The 15,881-nt window shown below is 58.4% G+C and overlaps 5 protein-coding genes across 5 annotated transcripts; 1 reads left to right on the forward strand and 4 right to left on the reverse strand.

Annotated features, from left to right (window-relative positions):
- Positions 1 to 108: 108 nt before the first annotated feature.
- On the reverse strand, positions 109 to 1,164 carry KVR01_000229 (uncharacterized protein; the record flags this gene model as incomplete). Its single annotated transcript, XM_044786517.1, has 2 exons — positions 109 to 1,043; positions 1,107 to 1,164. 2 exons carry the CDS (start codon positions 1,162 to 1,164, stop codon positions 109 to 111), a joined length of 993 nt encoding a protein of 330 aa, XP_044650178.1.
- Positions 1,165 to 1,757: 593 nt separating this feature from the next.
- KVR01_000827 (uncharacterized protein) lies at positions 1,758 to 5,211 on the reverse strand (the record flags this gene model as incomplete). The annotated part of the gene is made up of 5 exons (XM_044782060.1): positions 1,758 to 3,074; positions 3,111 to 3,221; positions 3,291 to 4,524; positions 4,576 to 4,975; positions 5,034 to 5,211. 5 exons carry the CDS (start codon positions 5,209 to 5,211, stop codon positions 1,758 to 1,760), a joined length of 3,240 nt encoding a protein of 1,079 aa, XP_044650776.1.
- Positions 5,212 to 5,409: 198 nt separating this feature from the next.
- KVR01_000497 (uncharacterized protein) lies at positions 5,410 to 7,113 on the reverse strand. Its single transcript, XM_044792147.1, has 2 exons — positions 6,350 to 7,113; positions 5,410 to 6,284 (listed from the first exon to the last, which is right to left on the reverse strand). The coding sequence occupies exons 1-2, from the start codon at positions 6,516 to 6,518 to the stop codon at positions 5,524 to 5,526; spliced, it is 930 nt and encodes a 309-aa protein (XP_044650446.1). The 5' UTR covers positions 6,519 to 7,113; the 3' UTR covers positions 5,410 to 5,523.
- A 27-nt stretch (positions 7,114 to 7,140) lies between these two features.
- On the forward strand, positions 7,141 to 10,602 carry KVR01_000648 (uncharacterized protein). The gene has a single exon (XM_044793500.1). The coding sequence runs from the start codon at positions 7,418 to 7,420 to the stop codon at positions 8,693 to 8,695; it is 1,278 nt and encodes a 425-aa protein (XP_044650597.1). The 5' UTR covers positions 7,141 to 7,417; the 3' UTR covers positions 8,696 to 10,602.
- Positions 10,603 to 11,787: 1,185 nt separating this feature from the next.
- Positions 11,788 to 13,852, reverse strand: KVR01_000187 (low-affinity Zn(2+) transporter ZRT2). Its single transcript, XM_044790774.1, has 4 exons — positions 13,440 to 13,852; positions 13,042 to 13,330; positions 11,910 to 12,866; positions 11,788 to 11,839 (listed from the first exon to the last, which is right to left on the reverse strand). The coding sequence occupies exons 1-3, from the start codon at positions 13,480 to 13,482 to the stop codon at positions 12,104 to 12,106; spliced, it is 1,095 nt and encodes a 364-aa protein (XP_044650136.1). The 5' UTR covers positions 13,483 to 13,852; the 3' UTR covers positions 11,788 to 11,839; positions 11,910 to 12,103.
- Between the last annotated feature and the right edge of the window lie 2,029 nt (positions 13,853 to 15,881).

Genomic DNA, 15,881 nt, shown 5'->3' on the forward strand with positions numbered 1-15,881 from the left:
AACTTCCTTCGAATTGAGTTCTACCAAAACATGCTGGATACGTGAGAGCACACGTGCAAGATGTTGGTTGTGATTTCCGATTCCGATCTCAGCCAGAAGTAAAGACGCCTAAGTATCAGTGGGCACGAAATCAGGATAGCGGGCACCCTTGACCTCCATCTTCTCAAGAATGCCATCGATCACGCCCATCTCCTCGTCCGTCAGGTCCACCAGCTTGGAGTTCTCGTTGACCCGCTCCGCGGTGGTGGCGCCGGGGATCGGGATGATGGTGGGCATGCCGGGCCGCTTTGATAGCGTCCGGACCCAGCCCAGGGCGAATTGGCCCGGGGTGCAGCCCTTCTTCCTCGCCATCTCGTTGACCTGGTGGACGAGGGTGATGTTGTGCTCAAAGTTCCCGGGCTGGAACCTCGGCATGTGACGTCTCATGTCGTCCTTGGGGATGTCCTCGGGCGACTTGATCTCGCCGGTGAGCAGACCGCGGCCCAGGGGCGAGTAGGCGACGATGGGGATGTTGTGCTTGGCGCACGTGGCGGCGATCCCGTTGGAGAGGGCCTCAGTCGCGAACAGGCTGAGCTCGATCTCGACGGCCACGACCTTTGTGATCTTGACGGCGTCGAGGAGGGTCTCGTGGCGGACCTCGCTGAGCGAGATGCCCCCCAGCTTGCCCTCGTCGATGAACTTCTGCATGGCTCCGAACGTCTCCTCCATGGAGACGTTCTGGTCCCGGCGGGCGCACTCGAAGATGTCGAGCTTCTTGCGCCCGTTGAGCTGCCGGATGACCTGCGAGATGGACCTGTTGATCTCGGCCGCGGTGCCGTTGGGCTGGTGGCCGTGAGGCCCGGCCGCGCCCTTGACACTCAGAACAACCTTGTCCGCATCCTCGGGGTACTTGGCGAAGTAGCGCTCCAGGAGCACGAGGGAGTTGTACTCTGGGGGCCCATAGAACTCCCCGCCATTGAAGAAGTTGCAGCCGTTGCTAAGTGCGGCTTTGATAGCCTCAAAGGCCTGCTCTTCCGGGCAAGGGTTCGCGCGCCAGGTAAGGCCTGGCCAGGGTGATGGTCAGCATGCCCTCGTTTTGCAGACGGCTCGGCGTGCTTGGAACATACCCATGAGGCCATAGCCAATGGGGCCGACCTCCTGCTCGTTGATCTTGATCTGGGGCATTTTTGGCGGTTGTGTGTACAGTGTGATGAGTATGGACTTGCGCTGAGAAAACCAGGAAAAAGACTTTGCGACCGACCAGGGAGTGCTGTCAATGCCGGAACAGTGGCGCTTTTTGTATGGCCGTGAGGCTTGGGGATTCTGTCCGCATCTCAAGCTATCTCCGCCGCGATCATTGACGGCTGTTGCTGCTGCCACGATCAATGTACATAGATTAGGCTAGCGGCCCATAGCGTAGTGCCTTCGCGGCGGGTAGTAGGCGGGTACTGCTCATGACCTCATTCGCGTCGCGCATCCGGCGTTAAGGCGGTCAACCACGTTCGAGAGCATGCGACAGCGACCGCGACAGCGTCTGTTCGCCTGCTGGGCCATGTCGTCGGCCACTTCTGCCTAAACAACACATGAAGCTGACAGTAGCACCGTTGACTGGCGGCGAATGCGTGGGCAGTAATCACAGCATCGGGTTGTGTTCTAAACTCCGGGCTCCTCGAGTCTTCGGAGCTCTGGACCGCCCTACGCATCCTTCCAACACCTCAAGGCAGAGGCCACGACGTGGCTCGCTCAGCAATACTCTACAGGCACCGAAACCCGTCTCCTCAGTCAACATCCACGAGCTTCTCCTCTCCGCAGCCGGCATGGCCTGCCACAACCCCCGGGCTTCTCGCATTCGTCACGTCGGCCCGGTCGTTTCTGGCTCGCGCGCGTCTCCTCTCAGGTAGGATGCACCCTTCGCCGTTGTTACCGCTGTCGCGACCATACTCAACCCCCAACATCGCCGCGGCTCGGACTGGCGCGACCACTGGGATACTGCCTCTGGTCTGCTGCTGAGGATCTGCCTGCCGCCGGATGTTGATCGCATCAGCGCATATGTTCGTATGGCCGATGCCATTCTGCCGGCGTGGTGGTCGCTGGCCCTGTGTGGGATGCACGCCGGGGCCGACGGGTGGCTGCGGCTGCTGGGTCGTCGTGTGCTGCCTCGTGTGCTGCCTCGTGTGCTGCCGGGTAGAAGGCTGCACGTCTTCGAGCCGTCTGAGCCTGGCGTCAAGGCTGGACAACCCTGGTAGCTCGCTGCCGCCGTCGCCCACCATGAGAATGTACCAGGTCGGGAAGCCCTTAAGCCCTATCTCGCGCAAGCCCTCCACGGTTGTGGGCATGCGATGCGCGTAACGGCACTGCGGGCCCCACTTGCACGTCCCGTGGTAGCACCAATGACGGCAAACGGCCGTGGCAGGCTGCTTGTCTTGCTTGACGGTGCTGTGCTTGGGACAAGCGCGCCGCGACTCATCCAAAGTGGCCTTGGCCATGTGCGGGCGAAGAGGCCTCTCGTTGCTGCGACAGGCCTGAACAGAGGTCGCCAAGTTGTGGCGGGAGGCGCTGAGCACACGCTCGCTTGAGTGGCCGTGCTGCGGTGTCTTGTCGACGACATATGGCCCGGCGTTTTTGGAGTTGTCCGACGAGATAGCTGAATCGTCACTGCCAGCCTTCTCGCTGGTCTTGATCTTGGTCTCACAAATGGGTGTAGTCCTCTCGTCTTGTGTTGCCTCTGCTTTAGCCTTCCCATTTCCCGGCGAGTATGAATCCGTTGCATCATATGCACAGCTGGGAATGGCCCGGGCCTGGGTCTTGTCATGGCGCAACCGCACCTCAAAGGTGCTGTCTTCATCCGCCTCAACGATTCCGAGGTTAGTCAGTCCGATGGTCTGCCTGGCGTCGAGCTCGCGGGCCACGCCCACGAGTTGCATCCACTCGGGAAGCTGGTCGGCGGCAACGAGGGGCACGATCGGTCCGGGTCTGCCATCTTTCGTGTCTGGGCGGACAATGTAGTAGTCCAGTCTGGGCTGCATGGCTGCAACTGGTCGCAGTGGTGGGTGGGTGGCATGGAGTGCCCGAACGAAGAAATGAAAGGAGTACCTCTCAATTCGTCAGATCTAATCTGTCCCTCCTTTCACCTGATCATATAGCATTCGGCCGGAGAGCGGTACCGTTGACTGCTTGCCAAACAAGTGGGCGCAAGCTGTGTGCCTCAGCTTGTGTCTGTTTCCACCAATTCGCCTGCCAGCCTGCCAGCCTGCCAGCCTGTGTTCAGAGCCAAACTCTACAGTGTGTCTATTTGCCTATCTCTGCTCCACCCTAATTGAAATGTCAAGCCCATCGACACAGAAACCGAATTGTCTAGGGGAGTCCCTCAGCTCCTCCTCGCGTTTTATCCACCGGCCAGTCTTGCTGCTGTCCAGGTGTGCGCTCGCGTCGTCGCGAGCAGCCTGGGCGCCACCCAAGGCCTCCTGCCCTCCGGCTGCATGCTCGTATTCCTCATCACTGTTGTCGCCCGCGTCATCCAAGCCCGCCACCGGGTCCCATTCACCCGTCTCCCAGATCAGGCGAAGCTCGAGTGGTTCGTGTCCAAACAGTCTGCCTGCGATGCCCTTGACGGCATAGATGTCGGACGTCTTCGGTATCTGCGCGTGTTTCTCCACCACCTTCACGCCATCCCCTCCCCCTGACGGACAAAACCGGAATGCGACGTTGACAAGCCTCGCCTCCAGGAAGGCAGGGTTGACCTCCTTCCTCCGCACCACGACTGGCTCATCGTACAACTCGCACAGCTCCGCGTACCTCCGGTGCTGGGCTGTGACCGCTGCCTCGGCCTCGTGGCTTTCAGGCACGGATGCGAGCTGCCGGCCTATCCGGGACAGGTAAAACATCTCGGCGTTCGTGCGGTCCGTGGGCGTGACGGAGCTGAAGTTCAGGGTTTGTAGGCAGGCTAGACGCGCGACAGTGATCATGTATGCCTCCTCCGTCACGGTGGCCTTGGAACCAGCTGAGCCGGCGGCTGAGGCTGTAGTGCTGGACTTGTCGAAGCCTGGGTCTTCGTACACGGGGTTGTGAGCCAGGCGGAGGGAGTTCAGGCCTGGGAAGGAGTCTGGCAGGGCGTCCACGAAAGACCAGCTGCTGATCTTGTTGTACGATATGTCAACGTGGGTTAGCGTGCCGCTGAAGACTGGTGTTTCCTGGGACGGGTCAGCGGTGATGGTGGAGATATTGTTGCCCTTGAGGTGCAGGTTCTTCAGCAGGGCCAGTTGGCCGAGACAGGCGAGGTCGCTGAGCGCCGTGAAGTCATTGTGTTCGAGATAGAGCGTGGTCAGCGTCTGTGTCGCTGTGGTGGCGCCCAACGGGGAGATCCGGGACAGCTGGTTGGTGCTGGCGTGCAGGATTGCCAGAGACTGGAAGCAGCGAGATATGTGGCAGATGCTTTCCCAGCCCATGAGAGTCTCATCGAGTGCAAGCTCTCTCACAGAGCCAAAGGCCTCCCGCGCCTGTTCCGTGTCGAGCCCTGCGATCAGTGACTCCTGGTATCGGTTTCCGCTATCAGAGCTTAGCCGGGAGGTCTCGTCGTGCACACGGGGCGTCCCTTACTTGAGTCCCAGACGGCGCAGCGCCTTGAGCTGAGAGCACACGCCAACGATCTCCCCGAAGTCAACAACCAAGCTGCGGCTGACGTCCAGCTCAACAACCCTGGGGCAGACCTCTGTGATGGGCTGCTCGCCGAGCGCCGATGCCGACGAGACGCGCAGGCCGTCGAGGATGACGATCCTCAGCTCGCCCAGCTGAGCCTGCTGCCTGCGGATCTTGTCGAAGCCGATCTCCTCGGCGACCTTGCCCGAGATGACGATCTGCTGGCCCGACGACGCCTGCGCATGGTCCGCTGCGGCAGCTGGAGCGTACTTCTCATGAAGGGCCTGCAGGAAGGTCCGCGGCTGATCTGCCGGCCTCGTGGGGCGGACAAAAGATGCGGCCTTTGGGGACCTGGAGCGGCCTGTACGTTCTATCAACACCACATCTCAGATGTTCGCATCTGGGTGCCGAGTTCTCACATGCGAAATATCTCACACCCTTGTGTGAGCCGTCGTGTTTGCCCCGTGATGGGTCGTCCCATTCTACGCCGAGCCAGTCCCCGGCAGTCCCGCTGACCTGGCCAACATACCGAACGGTGCAGAGCGCCCCGTCATAGGAGAGGCGCTGGCCGGCTGCAAATTCAGGGCCCGTAGACATGCTGGGTCATTTTTGTTGCTGTGCCCCAGTCTGTCCTTCCTCGGGAAGCCTAGCGAGCAGAGGAGTGGTGAAATGGCTGCGGGGGTTGGGGGTTGCCGCCTGTAAGCCAGGGGGTGGGTGGGTGCTGAGTTAGGCGTGTCACAGGGGCTCAGCGTCCACCCTTCCTCTCTAACTGGGCACTTATCAACATGGAGAGAGTTTGACCGCAATTCTCTACTTGTCTTGCTTGTGGACCAACGGACACGGTCACATTATGCTCTGATCAACTACTCGGCACACTCGCATCCTCCACGGGCCAGCTTGCAGCATTATTTACAGCTTGCTCTTGGTAGATCCAACGGCCTTGACCAGGGCCCTGCCATTGCTCAGGCAGACCTTCTTGCCCTCCACCTTGGTCTCGAACCGGATCTCTTCCCATCCGTCCTTGACATCCCCCGTCTTCCACACCGACGTGACCAGCTTGTCCCCAGGCTTGACCGGGCTGGCGAATCTCGCCTGGAACTCCTTCAGGTTCTTGGGGTCGCTGCCCGCCACGTGCTTGAGGAGCCCGTGGCAGGTCGAGTTGAACGAGTACAGGCCGTGGATGATCTCGCCGCCGAAGCCCATCTTCTTGCCGGGCTCCGGGGTGGCGTGCAGGGGGTTATAGTCGCCGTTGAGGCGGTACAACAGCGCTGTCTCCCTGGTGGTCTGGTCCTCAAAGGTCAGGTCGGGCTGCTTGCCCTTTGGCGGGGGGAAGTTGACCGTGGCAGGTCCCTTGGGGCCGCCCCAGTTGCCCTGGCCCACGAAGAAGGCGCTCCCGATGGCCCGCGAGTAGATCTCGCCGGTCTCAGCGTCAACAAGGTCGCTTTGGGTCTCGAGGACGGACCCCGGACGGCCCTTGTCGTAGACACCAATCACCTTTTGGCGGATCTCAAACTTCCTGCCTTCCGAGGAGGGCGGCAGGGGCTTGAAGAACTGCAGGAGACGCTGGCCGTCAACCACCCGCGTGTGATCAAAGTCAGGCACACTGGGGATCTTGACGGCCTTTTGCGCTGCGTAGAAGTCAATGACCTCCTGGGTGGCACCCTTGAATGCTGACATGGCGGTTAGTCCTGCTACCGATGGGAGGCCCTGGGAGGCCCGGCTGAGGCGGACTCACGCAGAATGACAGGGTAGCTTGGGAAGACGGTGAACTCGGGGTGCAGTTCAAAGAGGAAGTGAAGCTCATCGGCCGTGCAGCCAATGCTGTTCGCAAAGAGAAGAGCGTCCCGCTTCAGCCATTGCACTGGCTGGGCTGGATACTCGAAACCGACGCCGGGGCCGCTCATCGTGAAGTCAGTGGGAACAGTGTGGGTGTGTTGGTGTGTTGGTGTTGGTGTTGGTGTTGGCGTTGGTGTTGGTCTGATGATGGTAATGTCGAGTGTGAGACTGAACAAAGTACAGCAAGACCTGGGCTCGGGTGTGGGTTATTGAAGTCGAGCAACGAAATAATAAAATGGAGAGGTACGAGGAGAGCAGCCTGTCTCCTGTCTACCCGAGCTGCAACCATCCCCAGAGATGCCGAGGTCCGGCGGTTTCCCCTGGCACTTCGGGTGTGGGGTTCGACCGTTTTGAGTTTCACTCCCCAGGATCTGACGAGATGGGCTGTCGATGGACTCATCTACCTCCGTACAGACGGATCAATTCAGAGCTCGCGATATGTCTGCATCTGTTCGGTATCGATCTGGTTCATTGAGCTTGACAATGCCAGCCATAGATCTACAAATTGCAGTCTACAGCCCCGTCCCGAATCTGGGGGTCGCGAAGTGCCGACCCGTGGTCCATTGGGGTGCGCTTGTCAGTTGACGATGCCACATCTCGAGCCGCGACTTCTCGTACCAAGCCCCATGAGAATAGTATTGTGTGGGATGAGACACACAGCGGTGCCGCTCAAGAATGCACCAGCTCCTGAACTGGCGATTCGTCGAGTGTCCATTCTTTCCCGTCCCGACAGGTCCCCAATTGACCCCCGCATTTCAAGTCCTAGTCGTTGCCTCTTGCAGTTGGTTGCTCGGCCGATTGGTTCCGACTCGGCAACCCCACTTCGCGATGCACCGACCCGCAGAAAAGTTTCGAGGTCGTCGCCAAGTCGAAGGTGCATTCAGTACCTCAACTTCGCATCCCAAGTCATCGTCACATAGCCTCTCCGCCGTCGTCTTCCCTCTCTTGCGTCTCAGCCACCCTTACCATGGCTGCAGTACGTCCTAAGGAGGGTGGCAAATCTGTCGGCAGAGGGAAGGTCAACCGGCATAACGCTTTGAAATTGGAAACTACACCGCCCGAGAATCCCGACGTGCCCAATCGCTCAGGGTCGAAGCTGCCCAGGCCTTTAGGCCCGAGATCCCGACGGATACTCGCCCAAGAGACCTCAAGTCTGATACGAAAGCGCAATGAGCTCGACAGGGCGCTGCTTGTGCAGACCTTCCGACCCCTCGACCAGCTCAATGCTACCGACTGGCTGCCCCGCGAGGAGCTCCTGAGACAATGCGAGCAGATGGTGAGCTTAGAGAAGGACTATATAAGGACCACAACCAAAGAGCTAGGCAATAGAACGGCATTCTACAATCATGATCCTTCCAAGGAGCGGGCACTTGATGCCGACTTCATCCGAAACCAGCTCGGGAAGTTCAAAAGGCATCTTGGGCCATACCTGGCTGCTGCAGAGGAGGCACATGGCGGGGACGAAGAAGGTGCCTCGTCTTCTGGCTCTACTTCGAGTACGAGTGATAAGGAGGCCGAGTTGGCCCAGGGAAGGCCCTACGACTCTGGTCCCTCTCGGCCAGCCGGAGGAAACGCCGCAGACGGTTCAGCAGACCATGGTGATCCTTCCGTGGGCCTCGATGGCGCTTTCGATGACATCAGGGATTCCAGAAAGAGGAAGATGAATGGATTGGACAGTGAAAAGAAGTCACGGAAGAAGGCGAGGAAGGAGCAGCCTTCTGACAGCTCGCAGTCAACCGCCCCCCAAAGCCATTGTGCCCAGGCCGGCCCGCCTACAAGGTCCAAGGATATGGAGAGCTCGCTCGCACAAATCTATACCAGCATGTCTCAGACCAAATCATCTCAGGCCAGTATCAATGGTGCCATCAAGACGGAAATCAAAGAGGAACCAGTCAAGACCACACCAACGGACGTGATTGCGAATGTCGAGCGAAAGCCACCGAACCCGTCAGCCACCACCACCACCACCACCACCACCACCACCAGCAGCAGCAATAACAGCAGCAGCAACAGGAACAGCATCAGCGACGGAGCCCTGAGGCCGTTCTATCAGCGTCATGCTAAGGCCATGATCCGACCCGACTTCGACGACCTAGTCTACGACCGGCCACAGCGCCGACGTGCGCCCAAGTCGAAGCAGAAGCGTAGAGCTTACCTTGTCTCTGGCGCCCTGCCTGTTCCCCATCTTCCGAGCCCAAGGCCAGAGAAGCCCAAGGCACGAAGTGTGTCGACAGATGGACCCTAGAGGGGAACGAAAAGTCAGTCTGGCGCGAAGACTCGCAGAGTCGAGCTCCAATCCGGAGGAGCCTGTTGGACTGATGCTCTCGAGACTAGACGGAGGCGATACCCGAGGTGGTCCAGGAGGCAGCGGTCAAAGGGCTAAATCCCCCCACGTCAAGGAATTGGGCCGACACCCGTCTTTGGCCATGACTCGGGAGGGTGCAGCTGAGATCAGAGACCAGCATTGTGGCCCACGAGAGGTTGGTCACAATCGATGAGAACCCGCTTGTTTCATGGTGCCAACGTGCCTTAGTTATTCAGCTGCGGTCTGCCTCTTGGTTTCTCATCGTGCTGGAAGTGAAGCGAAACGTATAAGATACGGGTGGGACTGCGTGATGCAGACTGGATGTGGAGCAATACACGAGTGAGGCGTGTGACTGGTATAGACCACGCCTTCTGAATTCGCATTGCGAGGAGTTGTGGCTAATAAGGGATGACAACTGCATATTTTTGGAGTCAGAGCATTTGCTGGAATTCTATCGTCGGCTTACCTACGGCAGAGAGTGACCTCTCGCGCATGTAGGTAATGTGAGCTAACCATGTCTGATGTGCCAGGTCTGAACGGTCGCTCGAGGGCTGGCCCCGGACAATACGACACTTGGGTAGAGCCTAACATGCGGTGTCCTTGAGTTGGACGGTGGCAACTTAGTTGTGGCACACAAGACTTGTTCAGAGCCGTTTCTTGTCGAGGTGTCTGACATGCGCGAGTCGAATAGAAGAGCGGGTGCTCAACGGGGCTGCCTAGACTCGACGCCACCAACCTCCTCTGCCTGGCGACACCCACCCAGACAAGAGTGCACAGTGACAAGGACCGAACGATCCCGTAAGGCCGTGCCCACCTTCGTGCCAGACACCGTCAGACCGTCAACTCGAAGCTGTTTCGAAAGGCGCAAGACCCGCGTCGATTGTGGCGAGAACAGCGTATGGCTAGGCGACCACCTGGTCATCCAGTCCGAGGCCAGCCGGTTGACAGAGCGACCATTCCGCCTTCTGTCTGGCCTACATGGACGTACATATGCACAGATGGCGCTCGAATATCCAGGCACAAATGGCGCAGGCGTACGCCCGCATAGACATCCACAGACGCAGAGATCCAGACATCCATGCCAAGCTGTATGATGTGCAGCGAATCAAGGCGAACCAACACTATGACAGCCGCCCAATGATGGGACGGCGCGCCCCAGCCGCCCGGCCGCGGGACGCCCTTTCGGGAAATCCCATCAAGGCCGGTCACACGCCCGGCCGCGATGCACCCGGCTGCTCCCACCTACCGCCAGGAGAGCGAGCTTCTCCGCGACCGTGGTATCTCTGCCAGATGCTCTCTCCGCATGGCTGTCCACATCGTATTACATGTTCCACAACAGACGACAATCGGGCCAACCCATTCTGATCATTCCTTCCCCGGCCCAGAAGGGATTGAAAATCAACAAGGCCTGGGCAAAATCCGGCAAAACGTCCCCACGGGACCAAATGAATGGACGGGACCGGGGGGGGGGGAAGCTAGCTGGACACCACCCACGCCTGACCGAAACCCCCATCCCACACACCTAAGCTTCACGCCCTCCTTCCCACGGGGCCAAGTGTGGTTTGGTGAGCTGATAGTTAATCATTGCTATCGCCTAATGGCCAATCCCCGGCCAAGGCGCGTCCAGGCGGCATTCTGGGCCGCCCGGCACCCAGGGTTATCAAGCGCCGAGGAGGGCTTCTCCCGCGCCGGCCGAGGGGTTGGAGACGGAGGATGGGGGTCTCTGGCTGGAAGTTGGGGGTTCGCCGAGCCGGTCGGTCCAGTAGATGCATTGGAAGAGTCAGTTACTGCGGAGCATCCGACTTGTGACTTCGCACGTACTATGCATTAACGAGGCATGCTTTGTGCTGTTTGCCTGACTTTCTACGTGCTCCCATGCGGGCCTGGCCTTGCCCGAGACGACCACGCCCACACCATCCATCCGTCCGTCTATCCACCCATCCATCCGTACGGCTGGAAAGCTAGCCAGCACATGCGTACTTGCTTGCATACGGCTGGGAGGTGTGGTGCATGCGTGTGGGTGTGAGTGGGTGGCGTGGGTGGCATGTGCCAGGTGTGTGTGTGCGTGTGCGTGTACTTACGTGCGTATGAGGGAGGGGGGAAAGCTCAGGAGGCGGGCGGGCCACACAAGATCGCCCAAGGCTATCGCCTGCTTGCTGCAGAGAGTTGGGCTTGAGATGCTGTGCGACCTCGTGGGATGGAGGATGGCTCCCCCTCACGCCCTGGTTGCAGTGTTATCTAATCGAATCCCGCATGAAGGAGGAAGAGGTTCTGGAGTAGGGTATTTAAAGTCCTCGTCTTCATCGTCTCTTTGTCCGTCCTTGACCACAAAGGTTCTCATCTTCCACAACTCTTGCTTGAAGAATACAACCCATCCAAGGACTCCAGACCAAACAGGCCACCCCCCATACACACTCAACAATCATCATGTCTCCCTGGTGAGTCCCTCTCCACGTGGTTTGCCGTGTCATCCACCCGAACTGGTGGTACCACCAGTTCATGCGGTACCTCCCCGGTCGGCATATACCTTCTACGCCTCCTGGTCCCTCCGCAAGCCTCTGCTGACCTCAAGCCCCTCTGCCCAGCTCCTGCACCAACTGCTGCTCTAGCTCCTGCGCTGGTACCGGCTGCTCTTGCGGCTCTTGCAAGGTGAGAGATCACCTCTCAGCCTCATCAACCTCTTCCCAGCCACGTGAACTTTTCGTCTCTTTGACAAATGCCGGTACTGACATACAGACCGTAGCACTAAACGGCCACTCGTCATGACATTCTGAAATTGCGTTGATATTCGGCTTCGGCATCCACACGCTCATTTTCGCACCCCGGGTTGCTAGTTCCCTCTTATGAAGTGGTCAGTTTAGTACAGGCATATCGAGAGACACATGAACCAGCCGGCCGGATCAGCGGGACAAGTTGATGATACACTGCTTTCTTGCGTGGAAATCACCGTCGTCGTCACCGTCGCCAGCTCTTGTACCGGCTTAGGTAGTAACAGTCCGCCTCGTGGGCGGGGTTCGACAAAGAATTCAATACTCTCATTAGATGATTGGCCTGAAGCACGCCCTTGGGTATCGCATCGTCTAGCTGTGCCGTCTTGTATTAGCCCCCATCCCGGAGCGTCCCGTCGCATCAGAGTGGTACGTGGGAGGCTTACTCTAGCAAAACCCCGTCCATCACAAATCGCAAATCGCAAATCAACAAACTGATTCCACCAATGAGCATGCAATTATTGAGCTGAATACCCCGTAGTCGAGAAGAGTCGAACAGGGTCCTGGCCAGGTTATTCCAGGTTCCGCTTCTGCGGAGTGAAACAAAAAAGTCCCCCCAGAAGTCAGCGAATCTGCCGGCTCACGCCCACTTGCCAAGAAGGGCCATCAAACCGGCGCCAAGACACATGCACCCGAAGGCCGAGAGGGTCATGCCGATGCTGCTCTTTCGCATCTCTGTGTTGAACATGAACTCGTGGGCCATGAGCTCGACCAGCCCAGTGTAAATCAAGATGCCGGCGGAAATCGAGTCAAAAACACCATTGACAGTCAGGGTCGTCAGGCTGCCAGGCTCGAGGGTCTGCCTTACACCAAGGCCGCAAGCAATGGCGATCGGGGTTGAGAGAGCGTACGCGGTGCCGAGGACATAGGGCAGCCACTCCTTGCCCTCGGGCCACTGGGCGACAGCCAGCCGGGAGCCGAGACCGAGGCCCTCGAAGGACTGATGGAAGACGAGGACGATGTATAGGACGGTGAACTCGTCACCGGCCACGGCGAGCGTAAGGCCGATGAAGATGCTATGGAAGATGACGCCGAACTCGAGGATGAACAAGGCCGTCATCTGCGCGGCAAAAGACTCGGGATCGATGTGCTCTCGCTTGTGGCCGAGGTGGTCTTCGCCTCCGGGAGGGTAGGTGACCTCGGTTGTGAAGCCGGAATGCGGGTTGCTGGCTGGGGCCGCGGCCGTGCTGCTGGGAACCCGGCCGCTCCCGCTCTCCTCGTCGCCTCCTTTCTTAAAGGACGGCGACGTGAACTCCACCGATGGATCGTGGCTATGGCCGAGATTGATGTTCCATTCGAACCGGCTCGCAAGCAGCTCGATGAAAAACATGGAGAAGACGGTCCTTTGAGAGGGGGTTAGCCACAAAACTTGCCTGACCAAAGGTCTCAAGAGGATGACATTTGATCCATGGGGAAGGGTCGCTGGGGACGTGTCTGAAAAGCCATGATGCGGAGCTCGAACATTTCAAGGCAGGGGCCAAGGGGCAGAGGTAGGAAAGGGGATGGAAAGCCACTCACATGAGAGCAATACCCTCGGCCCAGGAGTAAGACTTGATGGCGGAGTCATCAGGGAAGCATTCCGATCCAAGGGCCTCGTTGGCGGGAGCGAGGAGGTGGATGAATGCCGTGGCTATGATGACGCCGGAGCCAAAGTACTTTGCGACGAAGAAGGCCGTCTTGGGGACCCGCATTCGTTTGGACCTAGCAAGCGCGATGGGGACAACGGCGCCGAGGAGACTGCCGATGAGAATGACAAAGATGGAGCTGATGCGCAGGCCCAGGCTGCCATTGTACTCGTTGCCGGAGTCTACAGTTGCCGAAGGTCAGCACGTTTCGGCCACGCTTGTTTGGTAGGACGACGCAGGAGGCCGAAGGTCTCTACAACCTGGGCGGCATGTGGGGAGGGGTGAACGAACCGCACTCAACGGTTACACTGCTACCCGTATCTTCGGCAGACATGGTGCGCGGGGCTGAGCGGGACTTGTCTTGTGGGGCACAACGAAAGTAAGGTCCGGGTGGTGTCGACGGGTACGTCGAGGACGAGATTGATGGCGAGGAAGGAGAAGAAAAAGGCTCGAGTGACTGGGCAAGGCTGAGTCAAGTCGGGGGTGAGAGGAAGGATGGATGGCAGAGCGCGTGAGAGCAAGTCGCCGAGAACAAGAGATGGACCAGAGACTTTATCGATGCGTGGAGGGTAGGAGAGGAACAAATGTGTGAACCAGAGGGTGGAAGAGGTCGAAGAAAGTGGGCCGTCAACTTTTGTGCGGACTGGATATTCGCTGGCGAGCCATGGGCGCGAGCACACCTTATGGGGCCGTCGTGGAGCAGCGATGCAGGGCCTTGAAATACAAGTCACCAAAGATGTACTCGGCCACAAAGGTTCTCGGACCGGGGGGGGGGTGATGTGAAGAATGATGGGATACGGAGTGGGCCTCTAGTGGGCTGCATGAAAGTGATCCTCGATGCTTACCACAGTACACAGGTACTCGAGTAGTTTTGGCGCGGCAGGACTGGGAGTCCGATCACTCCAGACCCAATACCTGCCTACCTTAGGGTAGGCACACTAGCATAGTAGAGTGTTGGCTAGTGATCCAACCAGGAACCTGGTTTTGCTTGAGCCGGCTTCCTTGGTTTTAGACTGGGAAACTTTCCCCCCCTTCAACACACTTTCAACTTCTTCTCACCTGCGTGGGTTTCGGAGAGGGTGTATGCGCTACCGAGCCTGCCAGAGCCGCGAGAGACCCAACCGCATGCGTCAGATTAGCCTTTGAGGCTTGCGTGATTGGGCGCCGGGGGGTCCCTTGTGAGGGCTGAACAATGGGACCATGTCGAACCTCACATGGTCACCACCTTTCAACCTCCGGCCTCTCGCCTCTCGCCTCATTGACCCCCCACCCCACACACACTCAGAGAAACATTCCATGACCGGTCAATTATACATATCTGGCCATGCTCTCAAAATAAATATGCGAGATGAAAGAAACTTCATGCTGGCCGATAGGCGGGATGGACCATGAAACGTCGGTGTTGACAGTTCACGACATACACAGCGGATAAGTTCCACACTAAGTATCCTCTCGTCTTGTGCGCGGCTTCCATATCTGATAGTCAACTCCTGCGATGTTCCATTTTAAGTTTCAATGTAATATGAGCCACGCCAGGATCTCCCGACCTTTTTATCTCGCCAGCTCGGTCCAAAGTCCCGGGACAGCTGCCCTTCCTTGTTTCACAGACAGCTCTTTTTTCAGCGCTCCCGATCACTGTAGGATCTAGCTTTGCAGGAGTACATCGCCTTTTTCTCACCAAGCAGAGACTAGAGCCATATCGGGCACCGAGACTACTGAGGTGTTTTGAGCCCCAGGCCAAAACCCATCCAGGAGCTAGTTCTTGCTGGTGGGGGCGTCCAAGCCGCCACAGATCTTCTTGGAAATGCTTGGTGAGCTTGTCAGGTCAGTTCCGGCCGGGCAGCTCTGACCGCAACAGTTTCGAGGGGGCGGAGGAACCACGTCTTGACTGCGGGAACAGACACCCATCGTATGACCGGCCAAGCAGTCGCGTATTCTGCAGCCAAGCTGGACTGTGGGGTCATGTTCCCAGGCGAGCGCAGGACTGATCAAAGAACGAGCAGGGTGGACATGGCAGTGCAGGAGGGCACAGTGGGCGGTGAAACCTTTGCTGTCGTTGAAGACTGTGCCAAAAGACACAGGTCAGAGTCAGCGGTCGACAGCGTCCCCCACGCCGACAGGCATGTGCTTTTCGAGAGCTTCAGTCTCGCGCCAATGATCTCGTGGGCATGGGTTCCGGCGTGTCCATCTTATTTCCTGTCTTATTACAGTACCTAGTGAGAGACTGTCCAGCCGACGCAGAGGCCGATGGGGGGGACTAAAAAGCAAGCTCCGAGCCTAGCCCGTGAGGCATTTGGCCAGCGCATGCGGGCGGCGCGAAACATGGAGTGGTCCTTGGGTCTCCGTGGCCGTGAGAACCTTGATGAAAGATGGCCGCCGAATGAGGTCTAGTGTAAGATGTGTACCTTGATGGCAGCTGGATGGAAAAAGAGTGGTCCCCGTGTGGGTTGCATTCTAAAGCATCCGATTTAAACCCTTGCAGTCATCAAGTCCCCAGGGTACGTAGGTACTTAGCCACGCTCGCGCTAGGGTGAGGCCGATGGAGCCGGTCTGCTGGGACCAAACCTGGCTTACCTAAGCCAGCCTCCTTCATCTTCCAATTCAAACTCCACAACCTCCTTCAACTCACCCTCACTTTCTTCCCTCACCAACCTCGCCGGCCTCATCGATCCCTCCAGCAGTCGCTCACCACCTCTGAGAATCGCGAGATCGCGCGTGTTGCTGTCTAAACGA

Source organism: Diaporthe batatas (genome assembly GCF_019321695.1).
Source record: "Diaporthe batatas strain CRI 302-4 chromosome Unknown Contig00001, whole genome shotgun sequence".
Taxonomy (NCBI): Eukaryota; Fungi; Ascomycota; class Sordariomycetes; order Diaporthales; family Diaporthaceae; genus Diaporthe; species Diaporthe batatas.